This window comes from Lynx rufus, unplaced genomic scaffold (genome assembly GCF_022079265.1).
Source record: "Lynx rufus isolate CCGP_SWC_20201006 ecotype Redwood Valley unplaced genomic scaffold, mLynRuf1.p SCAF_10, whole genome shotgun sequence".
In the NCBI taxonomy this organism is placed as follows: Eukaryota; Metazoa; Chordata; class Mammalia; order Carnivora; family Felidae; genus Lynx; species Lynx rufus.
This window is the reverse complement of record NW_025814824.1, coordinates 76,533,211-76,548,190: the sequence shown is the minus strand read 5'-3', so window position 1 is coordinate 76,548,190 and position 14,980 is coordinate 76,533,211. Positions and strand designations below refer to the sequence as shown.

The 14,980-nt window shown below is 44.7% G+C and overlaps 1 protein-coding gene across 3 annotated transcripts in view; it reads left to right on the top strand.

Moving 5' to 3' along the window:
* Window positions 1–14,980, top strand: part of ASTN2 (astrotactin 2) — an 882,297-nt gene that overhangs the window by 551,556 nt on the left and 315,761 nt on the right. For all 3 annotated transcript variants that reach the window (XM_047068551.1, XM_047068542.1, XM_047068534.1), the window contains one exon: window positions 5,489–5,655. In XM_047068551.1, coding sequence (XP_046924507.1) covers window positions 5,489–5,655 — 167 coding nt within the window. The remainder of the gene's footprint in view (window positions 1–5,488; window positions 5,656–14,980) is intronic.

Here is a 14,980-nt window from a genome sequence, read left to right as displayed (position 1 = left end):
AGTGTGGTAACTCTGGCTTAAGTGATCTGGTCACCGCCTACCTCTCACACCTTGCTTTGTGCTAGCCTTGTTTTTCCCTGTCTCACTGAGCTATGGCCTCCTCTGTTCCATGGACAGGCCAACACTGCTCCTCCCTCAGGACTTTCAGACTTCCTGTTCCCTATTAGAAAATTCTTCCCGCTTGTATTCACCCAGGAGGCTAATTATTCAGGCTTTGCTCCGATGTTGCGTGTATGCCTCCTTCAGTCCATCCCCACTCACTTTATTCTTTCTTCATCTTGCTTTTTTCCTCCGTGGAATAACCATTTTCTGTTTACTTGCCAATCATTTGTCTCCTCTCTAGGATTTAAAGTCCATGATAGCAAGGCCTTGTCTCTCGTGTTTACTGATACATTTTTAGCACTGAGGAGGTATTCAGTAAATATATTTTGAATGATCCAATGAAAGACTTATATAGATAACAAAGGAAGAAGCTAGGGATGCCTGGGGGGCTCAGTCTGTTAATTGTCTGACTCTTGGCTTCGGTTCAGATCATGATCTCAGAGTCATGAGCTCAGGCCCCGCATCGGGCTCTGTGCTGACAATGCAGAGTGTGCTTGGGATTCTCTGTCTCCCTCTTTCTGCCCCTCCCACCATTCACATGCATCTGCACGCATTCTCTCTCTCTCTCTCTCTCTTGAAATAAACACACGTTAAAAAAAAAAAAAAGAAGCTAATAGTTTTAGTTAGGTTTTCTTTTGGGGTTTAGGTTCATTCATTTATCATTTGTTCATTTGTCCTTCATCGATTAAGTGCCTACTATGTGCTAGGTTCCGAGCCAGGCACTTCAGGTGGGTTTTCTCATAAAGTCTCCAGAAATGCCTCCAGTAGAGTGGCCATTCCTCCCTAAAGAACCCGAGGCGTTCTTTGAGGTGAAGCACTTGCTCAGGGTCTCAAAACCTGCATGGGATCACGCCTGACTCCAGCCCCCACATTCTTGTCTGTGAGCTGTCCCTCTGTTTAAAGAAAGGAAACTGAGGTCCAGCTGGGTTCAGGGACATGTCTGACACACAAAGCAAGTGAGCAGACGTGCCGGGGCAGGAATTCTGATCTTCCTGTTTCTAGTGTATTGGCACATGTCCCTTTTGCTCAGTGACATCTGCTCCTGACAAAGAGGAAGTCTTCTCCGACCAAGGCCTCCCCACTCCGGCATCCCCCCGTCGCACTCACACTTGGAGGGACTTTATTTTCCCATTCAAATTATGCTGTGCTTCTTTGTTTGTTCTATTACTAGTCCTCTGTCTGACAGATATGTATATTCCTTATCTCTCAAACTAGTTTCTAAGCTCCTTCAAATTACCCACAACAGCAGCTGCCACTTGCTGAGTGTGTGTTGAACATTTGACGCATTTGTCTCACTGTATTAGTTATCTATTGCTGTATAACAAATTATCCCCAAATTGAGCAGCTGCAAACTAGAAGCTTGTATCATCTCACATAATCTTGGAGGGTTAGAAATTCAAGAGTGGCTTAGCCGGGTGGGTCTGGCCCCTATAAGATTATAGTCAAAATGTCAGCTGGGTCTGTAGTTCTCTGAAGTGGCTTTACTGGGGTTGGAGGATCTGTTTCCAAGCTTACTCATGTGTTGTTGGAAGGTCAGCCTTGCTGGCTGTTGGCCAGAGGCTTCAGTCCCTTGCTCACAACATGGCAGCTTGGTTTCACCACAGCAGTGCTATGAAAGAGAGGGAGGGAGACAGAAGTTTCAGTCTTTTATAATCTAATCTTGGAAGTGATATACCATCAGTTCTGCCATATGCTATTGGTCATGCAGACCGACGCTGGTAGAGTGTGGGAGGAGACTACACAGGGTGTGAATACCAGTAGCAGGCATCATTGGGGGCCATCTTTGATGCTGGCTTTCACTCTGTTTACTCCTTAGAGTAATCACATAAAGATAGATGATGTTGAGTCACTGGCAAGAGGTTACACAGCTTATAAGAAGCAGAGTTTGGATTGAAACCCAAACCCAAACACACAGACATACTATACATCCTGTCTGGCGCTCAGATGGTTTATTAAAAAAAAAAAAAGCAGCTACTATGTTCCAGATGCTATGCTAAGTGTGCAGTGTAGCTGAGGACAAGGCAGGAAGGTCCATAGTATTACCAGCTTTGCATTTTTGTGGGGGGAGAGAGATGACAAACTGTGAAATAGTTGAAATAATTTGCAAATCTCAAATGATATTACTAGATCTAGTCTGCCCTCTCCCACCCACAAGGACTCAGGGCATGAAGTCCACGCTGGATGAAGGGGTGATCATATGGTGATTGGAAAACCCACTTCATATACTCAGAACACCTCTCCCATGGTCACAGATCAAATGCAAGTTTAATTCTAGCTCTGCCTTTAATTTGCTGTGTTATGTTATTCAAGCACCTTCACCTCTCTGAGCCTCAGTTTCCCATCTGTAAATCATCATCAAGTTTGTCTTCAGACATAAAATGCTTTAACATAAAGGGTAGTAAGTATGGTGGATGGGGCCCCAAGCTGGGACTAGGGGACTGGCTGTGTACCCTCTACTCACGTGCTGGGGGATTTGCGGTGATGGACACCCTCCTACTCTCTGAGCCTCAATTTTACAGTAAGTCGGTGAGGTCAGCTCTAAATCCATCTTTGCTCTGACTTCCCAAGATGAAAAATCTACCATTCAGTGAGTGACAGGGGAGTGCAGTGAGTTGCCTGAGTATCAGTTAAGAGCTACCGAGCCAGAAAGCCTGAAAAGCCCCACCCCTGCCACTTCTCCTCAGTTTCCTGATCTGTAAAATGGGACTAATGGGACTACCAACCTGTATTGCTTTCCTGTGACTACCAAAGCACAGAAACTGTGTGGTTTAAGATGACAGAAATATATTCTGTCTCCGTTCCAGAGGGCACAAGTCCAAAGTCATGGTGCTCTCAGGGTCACGTTCCCTCCACGTGGCTTCTTTGCCTCTTCCAGCTTTTGGGGGTTGCAGCATTTGCTGGCTTATAGCCATGTGGCTACAATCTCAGCTCTGCCTGCACATGGCCTTCTCATCTTGCGTGTGATCTCTCTTTGCCTCTCTCCTGTGGGGACATTCATGGCTGCATTTAGACCTACCTCGATAAGCAGGTAGTCAACTCCATGCAAGAACTTTAATCTTCCAGAACTTGACCATAGAAGGTGATATTCACAGGTTTCAGGGATAAGGACAGAAACATATCTTGGGTAGCCATTCTCAGCCTGCCACATGACCTCATAGGCTTGCTGTAAGGACTAAGTAAAAACAGGGAAAGTGTTTAGGTCTTATCTGGATTACAGAACATACTTTTGAAAAATTTTTTATTTATTTTTTTAAAGATTATTCATTTATTCTGAGAGACAGAGAGAGAGAGAGAGAGAGAGAGAGAGTGCGCACAAGTTGGGGAGGGGCAGAGAGAGAGAGAGAGAGAGATTGAGAATCCCAAGCAGGCTCTGCTTTGTCAGTACAGAGCCCGATGCGGGACTCAAACCTATGAACCTTGAGATAATGACCTGAGCTGAAGTCGGCGGCTCAAGCGACTGAGGCATGCAGGTGCCCCCAGAACATACTTTTATAAAGAACAAAAGTAGTAGGGAATCAGCAGGGGATGGGACGAACTGTAATTCCGTGCCTCAGATACCTCCTGTCACCTGGTGAGAAGGTCAGCCATTCTTTCCAGTGCTAATTCCCAATCTCTGCAGACAGACAGACCCAGCCCTGAGGACCGGTAAATGGCTCCCAAATGACCCCATGACCAGGTGCCCTCCTGTCTGACATTGAATGTTTAGAGACAAGCAGGGACTTCCTCTGAGCTTGTATTAATATTTACAGCACTTCACTCACATGGAAAATTGATTTTTCTTTTTAAGCACAAAATGTAGCCAGTTTTATAACCTTTCTGCAGCTTGACAAAGGCCATTTATAACCTACTTTCTCCGTCACCCTCCCTGGCGCCAGTCTCAAATGTCTCGAAGAATTCTCGTGCATTGGTAATTATGAATTCTTCTTAGGCGAAATTTAATTTCCAGGAGGATTGACCTTTTTCTTTTTTGTGGTTATTGTTATTGTGGTCTTTGTGAATTGATCTGTGTGTATGTGTTTGTTATTGATGGGGTTCAGGATGGAGGCTTGGAGAAGGGACCAGAGAGCTGGGTGTGGGGTGTGCAGTGGGGGCATTTTAATCAGTGATGTCCAGTGATGGATGAGGAGGGCTGAGCTCTGGGTGTTAATCTTTGTGGACAGGAAATGCCAGCAAGGGTGACTGAAATTAAAACCTAGTACCTCATTTTTGGTCCTGAATGCAAGAGAAGTTGGAAACTGCTTCTCTGTCTGCTGGACTGGACAAGATTAGCTCAGCTCATCTAATGATGGAAAATAAATTATATAGCCAGTTGTCCCTACAGTATAGGATCTTCCAATTATGGAGCACTTAGCAGATGCCAGGCACACTCAGAAGAGCATTTGACTGAGGTCACTCAAGATTGGAGTCACCAGGGTACTTTTAGGGACCAGAGGGCTACAGGTTTGTTTACCTGGAGACAGGTGTTCCTGGTGAAACAGGAGCTGAAACATCTACAGAAGACCTTGCCTATCAGCTGAAGGGAGATTCAAAGTGTTATTGTTCTGGAAAATGCAGTTACTTATTTAAGCTGGGGAGTGATGATTGAGAAATACCTAACTTAGGAGGATGGTGTGGAGGAGACCTAACTGGAATTTGCAGGCTCCCGATGTGGCCATGAAGGGGTCCCATTCAGGACTCTGGAAACAGGGATGGAGACGAAGACAGGAAGGGAGAGAACTCACGTTTGAGGAGTACCAGATTGCGTGCCAAATTCCGAAGTCGGACGTGCACTCCCAGGATCCAATTGAAGTTTCCCAACAAATGCATAAGCGTAGGTGCTCTGCCCATTTAACAGATAAGGAGGTTGAGGCTCAGAGACGGTGAGTATCTTGTCCCAGGTCACAGAATGAGGAGAGGAAGAGCTGGAGTTTAAAACTCATGTCGGTAGGAACTCTTTAAAATATACCTGACTGCCTGCCAGGGTGATTTTTTTTTTATCAGTGGCAGATCCTACTGGATAATAATAAACACAATAATGATGATGATTCCCACAGGGTCAATGGTAATAGCAGCTAAGGCTTGCTGTGCAGTTGCCACATGAGCCACTTTGTTCTGAGCACTTTGTTCTGAGCACTCTGTTCTGAGCACTTTGTTCTGAGCACTTTGCCCACGGTACCTCCTTCTATTCTCACACGTCTACCAGGCGGATACTGACAAAAGTCCCATTTCACAGGTGGGCACAGTGAGGTTCAGAGAGACCATACAACTATTAATTGGCCAGACAAGACTTTGACACCCCCTCTGTGGTCTCTGACGCATGGCCCTTCTTGGAAAGTGGGAGGAGAGGGCTCAGTGGGACCCACCACCTCCTTGGCCGTGACTGCCCTGTCGCTCTCTCCCCGAGCAGTGCCCCGAGGAGCTGAGGCCCATGAAGGACGGCTCCGGATGCTACGACCACTCCAAAGGCATCGACTGCTCGGACGGCTTCAACGGTGGCTGTGAGCAGCTGTGCCTGCAGCAGACGCTGCCTTTGCCCTATGATGCCACCTCCAGCACCATCTTCATGTTCTGCGGGTGAGTCTCTTTCCCCGAGGCCCTTCCCATCGGTGGGAGATGTGGAAAAAAGGTCAGGAACTGCAGTCAGGCCAGACCGGGCCTGCCCGTCAACGAAATGGCCTTTCCATGTCTGCTTTTTCAGCCCAAGAAGCAAAAGGCTTCTGTGGGGTATTGGGAAGAAGAAAGGAAGAAGTAAAATAAATAATTGATTATTCTTATAATAAATGGAATCCGTGCTCAGGCGGTGTCTTAGGGTCAGGACTATTTTGTGCTGAAGCCCCCTGCCCCTTCTGTGTCTCCCCCGCAGCCCTGGCCAGTGTAGCTTGGAGACCAGAGCAGGTGCCTTGAAAGTGTCACTGAGAAACCAGGAGGTGTGTGCTTGAGAAAAAGCTTAGGCCAGACTGTCTACCCTGTTTTTGCAGGGAGTTAGCAGTGCAAATTCAGGGATGGCCTCTCTATGCCCTAACGCCCTATCTGTAAGGATAATTAAGTGGAGGCGAGGAGGCGGAAAGGAAGCCGTGCAGGCAAATGCTAAGGACCCAGTGCACTTTTACAATGTGTCTGAGACTGAAAGAATGGGCACATTGGGACCAGCTTGCTGAGTAGCCTGGGACAAGTCCCTTTCCCTCTCTGGGCCGCAGTTTGACCACATGCAAAATGAGATCTTTGGCCGATGACGCCTAACATTTCATCCAGTTTACCTAGTTTTCCATCCGGAGGAGTGAATTGGGAATTACCTCTGTCATGGACGGCCTCCAGGGTAGGGCTTGGTCCTCAGCTATTCCTCGAAAATGGCACTGTTTTTTTTTCCCCTCTCTTCTTCAGTCTCTTTTTGGTGACATCTTCCTATTTAAAAATGTCCTCATCTTTTGACATTCTGTGACTCAGAAAAATAATCCAGTGCTCGTGCAAGAATGTCTGTCATCGAAATATGCTCAGTGCTTTGCTAAGATCAGAAAACAGAATAAGGCATTTAGCAAGAGCCTGTTTGGTCCTACATATTATGCAAAAGGGGGTGGGGGAGCGTGTATGAGTTTGAACTCAGTGTAACAGAAAATTAATTTTATCTGCATGGTTCTCGTCCAGGGTTCTAGTTTTCCTTCTGGGACTTGCTTTAGGGTCTCCCCTTCTGCCTCAGTTACACTGGGGGCTGCAGGTGCCTTTGAGCAGGTGTTGCAATGGCTTGCTGCAGGCCCTAGATATGTATCAGCAAAATAAATAAGAAATAAATTAGTGTATGCAGACCTGAATTTATAGCTGTCTCTCCTCAGCTTAAGTGACTGCAGGGCAGTGTTGAGTAAATTATGCATGGGCTTAGATCTGAGGCTTGAATACAGAATCAGCCGTGTTCTTATCATTATTTTTCTCCCTGTGTACCTGGTGGTGGGGTGGTCTTTCCGTTGCAAAAAACAGCAGGAACAGCAGGTAGAGCAGTAATGGATTGTGACATAGCGACTGTCACCACCTTCCAGTGAAGCACACTGCAGAGGTCAAGGGGAATCGGCAGACTCCGGTTCTCATCCAAGCTCTGGAGATAACTCTCTCTTAGGCATTGGGCAAGTCTCTGAGAACCCCTGATCTTCAGTTTGCTCATGTCTAAACTTTTAATATTTGTCCCAATATAAAGATGCTTGTGAAGAGTGCACAGTTACTTACTGTTTATTACTCCCTTAAGGGTAAGTCGTGTGTCCAAGGTCACATGGTTAGTAATGTAGCTCGCTGCCTCCTTGCTGCGTGACCATGAGCAAGTTACTCAACATCTCTGTGTCTCCCTTTCCTCCTCTGTAAAATAGGCATGATAATAGTATCTCTTTATGGAGTTGTGATGAGGACTAAAATGCATTACCTCACAGTTTCCATGAGTGTCTGTAAAGTGCTTCTGAACAGGGCCCTGCACAGAGTTGGCACTGTATGTATTTGTTAAATAAAATAATTACAGTGAATGATGAGTAGGGACAATAGCCCCTCACTTGCTCAGTGACTCAAGGTGTTCAAGTTCTTGGTTTTTAGGTTTGTGAGACAGGATCACCTAACTTTCCCTATCAGGAAAAGTCTCTGAAAGTCTCTTTTTTTTTAATTGAAGCAGAGTTGGGATACAAAATTAGTTTCAGATGCGCACCATAGTGATCTGACATTTATATACGTTAGGGGACGCTCACCGAAGTAAGTGTACTTGTCATCTGTCGCCATAGAAACTTAATACACTGGTACTGACTCTATTTACTATGTCGTACTTTGCAACCACATGAGACTGGGAGCTTGTTCCTCAAGCCCCTTCCCCTGTTTTGCCCCTGTCCTTCCCCGCCCCCGCCTCCCCGCGGGCAACCGCTAGCTTGTTCTCTGTATTTATGACTCTGGTTTTTTTTGTTGTTGTTCTTTGTTTTGATATTTAGGTTCCACAGATCAGTGAAATCGTATGGTATTTTTATTTCTTTGTCTGACTTATTTCCCTGAGCATAGTACCCTGTAGGTCCATCCATGTTGTCACAAATGGTAAGATTTCATTCTTTGTATGTGGCTGAGTGGTATTCCATGATGTGTGTGTGTGTGTGTGTGTGTGTGTGTGTGTGTGTCTACATATACACACACCACATCTTTATCCATTCATCTATAACTTTTTAAAAAATGTTTATTTATTTTTGAGAGAGAGAGCGAGCGAGCGCAAGTGGGGGAGGAGCAGAGAGAGACATTGACACAGAATCCGAAGCAGGCTCTAGGCTCTGAGCTGCCAGCACGGAGCCTGATTCAGGGCTCGAACTCATGGACCATAAAATCATGACCTGAGCTGAAGTTGGGCACTTAATGGACTGAGCCACCCACAAGCCCCTCCATTCATCTATTGATGACACTTGGGCTGCTTCCATATCTTGGCTATTGTAAATAATGCTGCAGTAAACATCGGGTGCACATATCTTTTCTGATTAGTGTTTTCATTTTCTTCAGGCTGGATCGTAGGGTAGTTCTATTTTTAAGTTTTTAAGGAACTCCATACTGTTTCCCATAGTGGCTGCGCCAGTTTGCATTCCCGCCGACAGTGCACTGAGGTTCCCTTTTCTCCACGTTCTTGCCAACACCTGTTATTTCCTGTCTTTTTGATACTAGCCTTAACAACAGATTTGAAGGGATATCTCGTTGTGGTTTTGATTTACATTTTTCTGACATGCAGTGATATTGAAACAGTTTTTCATGAATCTGTTGGCCATTGGTACGTCTCCTTAGGGAATATGTCTATTCAGGTCCTCTGGCCATTTTTTGATTGGATTGTTTGTTGTTGTTGCTGTTTTTGGTGTTGATATATCCAATAAGGGGTTAATATCCAAAATATAAGAAGAACTCTGCAAGTCTTAAATAAGAATGAATGGGCGGGAGTGTGCTGGCAGCTGTTGAAGCCCATCCAAATGCTGATAAACAGGACAAAAAAAAGAAAATAAAACCCAGGTCTCCTAAAACCAACTGCAGTGTCAACATGTTTTGAAGATTGCCTATTAAGGATGCAAATGAGAAGTTACCCACACTTGTTAGAAGCACTGTAAACAAAACAATGAAAGCCATTAGCAGGTACTTGTGAGAAAGTTGGTAGAGAGATGTAGCACCTAATTGAATTAAGCAAGGGAAACAAACGTTTGCTCAAGGAGACCTTCCAGACTGGATCAGAGCTCTGTGACCTTGCTGAGTTCCTTGGGTAGGCTCAGGTTCAGTAAACCCCTCTGCACCCAGGTGAGTCACAGCAGCTAACTTTTATGAAGTGCCTCTCCTGTGCCATGGCTGTGTTTAGCGCTTCGATTACAAGAGCCGGTTTTTAATTCTCCTAACAACTCTACAAGGGACGTACTATTATGATCGCCAGTTACCATCAAGAAAACCAGGCACAGAATAGCTCTGTGACTTTCCCAAGGTCACACAGCTGGTCCATGGGGGCATTAGGGCTCCAACGCAGGCTGTGGGGCTCTAGTCTCAGTCAGGACAGACCTGCTGTTATTCCTCGCCTCTGGCCACTTCTAGCTACGTGGTCTTAAGCAAGTCCCTAAACTTCTGTGAGCCTTTCCTTTTAAGTAGAATCAGATGCAGTTGTGAAGATTGAATGGAATTATGCATGCACAGAGGCCAGCATGCGTGAGCACCCAGCGAATGGCAGTTATGGCCAGTCTAATAGGTGTAAAGCCAGCTAATTTAATCATTTGTAGGTCTTGTAGGTCTTCTTTACCACCCTATCTCCAGCACCTAGAACAGTGCCTGGCAATTAGTAGGTGCTCACATAATAATTGTTAAATGATGTTCTTCACTTAACATGGCTAAAGCAGTTGTCCCCAGCCCAGTCTTTCCAGCTGCAATTCCAGTTGTGTCCCTCTTCCTGAATGAGACCTCTTCTTGGCCTGCGCATCTGGAATTTTGACAATGTTGTTCCATCTGCCTCTCCTCCTCCTCTGTACCATCAATCCCCACCCCTTGTCTGTGGCCATTTAGCTTAGACAGCTCTGTTTCATCATCAAGACTCAGTGTGGATATAACCTTCTCTGACAAGTCTTCTCTGAGCCCCATGGGGTACGGGAGTGAGAAGTGTAGTTACCCTGGAGCTGGGTAATAGAATACCTTGCCCTTTCAAGTGGATACTGCTTAAATACTGGCTCGGGATTTAGCAAGTGCGGTTAGGGCATGCAAAGAAAGGACCTTTTTTCTTGTTTTATTTTGATTTGTATTTTTTTCATTTCGACCCACAAGACGCTCTTGCAAGGACTGTTTGGTAGCTTTGAATTCTAATTTATCCCAGTGATATCTGGACACCCTGCAGACTGGACCTCCTGCCAGCTGCCTTGATAGCCAGCCCCTGGTCTACACAACTGAGTAAAGTATCTTTCTCTGGGATCACACAGCACCCCAGTGCTTCTCTCTGTGGTCACCCCGTTGCTCTTTTGACTTACCTGCTTTCCTGTGTGGACCTCATTGCACTGTGAAGTCTTCATGATCAGGGACTAGGTCGTAGTCACCTGGGTATCCCCATTGTCACTCCCCACTGTTTGCCCCAAGAACTTCTTCAAAACCGTAACCGTTGAATTAAGGAATACATCTATCTAGGATTTCTTGCACCTACTCTGTACCTGGCCTTTTATGGGATGCTGAGAACGCAAATAGGCATTGAGTTTGTACTCTGGGACAGAGGGGACACTGAGGACAGGTGGCTGAGACTCACTTGGTCCTGATTGATGTTGATAGAGCAACAGGTACTAGCAGGGTAGAGAGAAGAAGGTGAATTTGAGAGAAGTTGAGAAGGTCATCAGAAACCGAGCTGAAGCATTTAGAATGAATCTTTACAGGTGAGGGAGCATCCCCAAGCAATTACAGGTTGCTTGGTTACCTAGCAACCAAGTTGGTATCTTTTGTGTATGTGTGTTTATGATGTACTTCGTGCATTCTTTGACAAGGGCTTAATATTATCCACATAAATCCAACCTATTAAAAAAACATGTCATATAAAGTTAGGACTGACCGGAGCCATGTGTAAGGACAGAGAGAGAAAATGGTTGCAGGAGCCTGAAATGGGGGCATTACTCAACGGGAGATAAATTTAGCTCTTTGCTTCTTGGCAACTGATGTAAACAGAAAAGGCAAAACAAACAACCCCCCCCCAAACATATGGTGGATTATATAGTAGTCCTGGCTTGTCAAAAGGAAGGTTGTGTTTTTTGCTGTTTTATTGTGTTTTGTTTGTTTCAGGGGGTAAACACCTTTTCCTGGCATAATTTGCTAAGAGAGATGTTCCCTGTATATATATTTTTGTTCCCTGTATTTTTATTTTATTTTATTTTATTTTTCAACGTTTATTTATTTTTGGGACAGAGAGAGACAGAGCATGAACGGGGGAGGGGCAGAGAGAGAGGGAGACACAGAATTGGAAACAGGCTCCAGGCTCTGAGCCATCAGCCCAGAGCCTGACGCGGGGCTCGAACTCACGGACCGCGAGATCGTGACCTGGCTGAAGTCGGATGCTTAACCGACTGCGCCACCGAGGCGCCCCATGTTCCCTGTATTTTTAAATAAGAAATGGTGATCAAGGTCATTAATATTTTTTGAAGTTTCAAGTATTTCTCAGATCTTTCAGAGGAGGAAACCGTGGCCCAGAAGGATCTCACAGCCATTTAGGAGGTAAAGTTGGGACAGGAGATAACCCAAGCGTCTCTCTTCAAATTTGAATGTGATTTCAATGTAATTTTATTAACAATGTAATGAAAATGTGTTTAAAAATCTGGGCCGAAAGAGCACATCTAGCCACACATCCTCTCTAGGAGTGGCAAACGCTGACCTCCAGACGGAAGATAGTGATCTTAATTTTGACTTTCAGTAACTGGTTAGAGAGGTGTGGGATGTGTTTATTCACCACTTGTTTTGTTTTGGTTTCTGACTTTTAGGTTAGAGTCTGCATTTTCACCTCTGTGACTTCTGATTGAAGAAACGGGATTTTACCTCCCATAGTTAACACAGAACATCCACATACCAGGTTCTCGGCAGACATTACAACTTATGCTCCCTGCTGCTTGAAGTATTTTGCAAAAGCTCAGGTGTAAAACATATTCACAGACATTTGACTAAAGCACACAGAGTTCATCCATTCATTCAGAGAGGTTTTTCCACTGTGGGATCTGTGAAACATGAGTCCCATATGCAGCTGAAAGGCAGAAAAGGGTAGCCCAGTGGTCACATTCCTATGTGGATGGGAAATTGTACTCTATAACTGCCTTTAAGGTTCATGGTGCACCTGAGGATAGTAAAGGCTCTGACAAGTCCTGCGGTGGTGATATATCATAATTCACTGGTTCTAAAGTGCCCACATTTTCCACTTTCTAACATCTCTGAAATCAGGATGCATTTTACTATCAATGCTTTGAAAGATTTTTTTAAAATGTTTTTCTTAGTGTTAGGTGACATGCTAATGTTTCTCACAAGTGTTGAGGGTCTTAGAGTAGATACATCATTATATAAGTTAACCAGAATTCCCCCATGGAATTCTGTTTCCTTTCCTTTCCTTTTCTTCTTTCCTTCTTTTCTAAAGAATACCCTTGGGTACCTTACATTCAAAATGGCTTTTTCTGGAAACTAAATCTTTCCCTTGAGTGAAACCTTCAGATGGAGACCACCCTGAAAACAGTTTTACTAATCTTTATTTTGGTTAATGTTGAGACAGTCCCAAGGGCCTTCATGAGAAAGGCCCCCATGATATTGGATTGTAGGGTTCCTGTGGCTCAGGACTTTACCTTCTAGGCCACAGAGAGTCATGGTCCGGACAGCCCCAGGGTGGGATTCATTTCAGGGGTCCGATTCAGTAAAGCTGGACGGCACCTGCTACGGTCTTGTCTTGTGGTGGGATACTCAGATTCAGCCCTGACGTTGGTCCAAGTCAGTGTTGTATGCCATTCCTTGAGCTCTTCTGACCTTACATTTTCTATGTTTTTACATTCCCCGCCCCACCCCCCCAGGATCTGATTCTTTTTGCCATTTAAAGAAAAAATTTCTAGTCTGTGCATTGCCATCTATAATTTTATAGGCTCCACAAACCGTTGAGGAATGAATGAATAACTGAGCAAGTAAATACATGAATAAATAAACACCCTGCTTGGAGAATCTGTGTAAATGCCATACCTCTCTAAGGTCCCAGATTCCTCTTTTGAAAGACAAGCAGATCGGAAATAGTCATTTGTGCTGAAATGAAATGAGTACTAGATGTAGAGTAAGAAGATCCAGGTCAAGGTACTGGTTTTTCCAAAGTGCTGGTATGATCTTGGTTGTGGAATTTTAAAGTGCCAGCCTCGAGGTCCTTGGTGGCTGTGTTGGAATGAAACTCCCCATCTCGTGATGTTGCTGTAGGGATTAAATAAAACATGCTCTTGGCTAAACACGTATAGGTTTTATGGTACAATCTCTAAAGGCCCATCTAGTTCTAGTATTCTCTATAATGTGATAGGTGTGTTAAGGGTAACACATTCATTGCCTACAGCTAAAATGCCCAGTTTGTATCTTTGTACTTATTTTATGGTTTTCATTTTGGCATATGTATAAATATAGTTCCATGCAGATCTTGGCTGGTTTCCTGTGAGCCTACACTCTTTAGAATTTCTGTAAGAAAATCTCCCAGACGACAGAATGTTCTAAAGAAACTGTATAATTATGTCGCATGGAAAAAAAAAAAAAAACCAACAACTAAACAGACCTTTGCATAAATCATCCATCTTGTGCCCTGAGGTGGCTTGGGGGAGAGAGTTTCTCATGTTTCGAAACTCAGAGGATCATTTACCTCTGAGTCCCTATGTTTTTATGAGTCTCTGTTTTTTCCCCTCCCCGCATCTCTAAGTGTCTTACTAAGCATACCCCAAACCTTTTATCTCCCCTCCTTCCTCTCCTGTTGAGCCACAATCCTTTCCTACCCCCAGACAAAAATAAATAAATAAATAACCATGAACCTACAGGTGTAATATGGCTAAAATTTCTCTCTCACACACACATACACACACACACGTGGCACACACACACTCATACACATGCTTTGAAATATGAACTCCCAGGTCTGCTTCCTAGCACCACGGTAAACAAGGTGTATCTCCATGGGCAAGTCACTTACCGGTTTTCTCATCTGAACATGAGCAATGCCTCCCTGCTACGGTCTTCCTTTAGTTTCCTAATGCTTTGATGATGAATTGCCACAAACGTAGCGGCTTAAAACCTCACAGATTTATTATTTACACCTGTGGAGGTCACAATTCCTAAAACTGAGGCATCAGCAAGATTCTTAAGGCCAGAGGAACAGTCTGTTTCTATCTGTCTCTCCTCTGATTCCACACTATATCTCCTTCTCTGACTCTGACACATTTGTCTACTTCTTATGCTCTTATAAGGACCCCCTTTTAAAAAATGTTTTTTAATGTGTATTTATTTTTGAGAGAGAGAGAGAGAGAGACAGAATCCAAAGCAGGCTCCAGGGCCCGAGCTGTCAGCACAGAGCCTGATGCAGGGCTCGAACTCACCAAGTGTGAGATCATGAGCTGAGCCGAAGTCAGATGCTTAACCAACTGAGCCACCCAGGCACCCCTTTTTAAAATTTTTAATGTTTATTTATTTATGAGAGAGAGAGAGAGAGAGAGAGAGAGAGAGAGTCAGAATCTGAAACAGGCTCCAGGCTCTGAGCTGTCAGCACAGAGCCCGACGCGGGGCTCGAACCCATGAACCGTGAGATCATGACCTGAGCCAAAGTCGGATGCTTAACCAACTGAGCCACCCAGGCTCCCCTTATAAGGACCCTTTTGATTACACTGAGTCCAACTAGATAGTCAAGAACAATCTTCCCACCTCGAAAGTC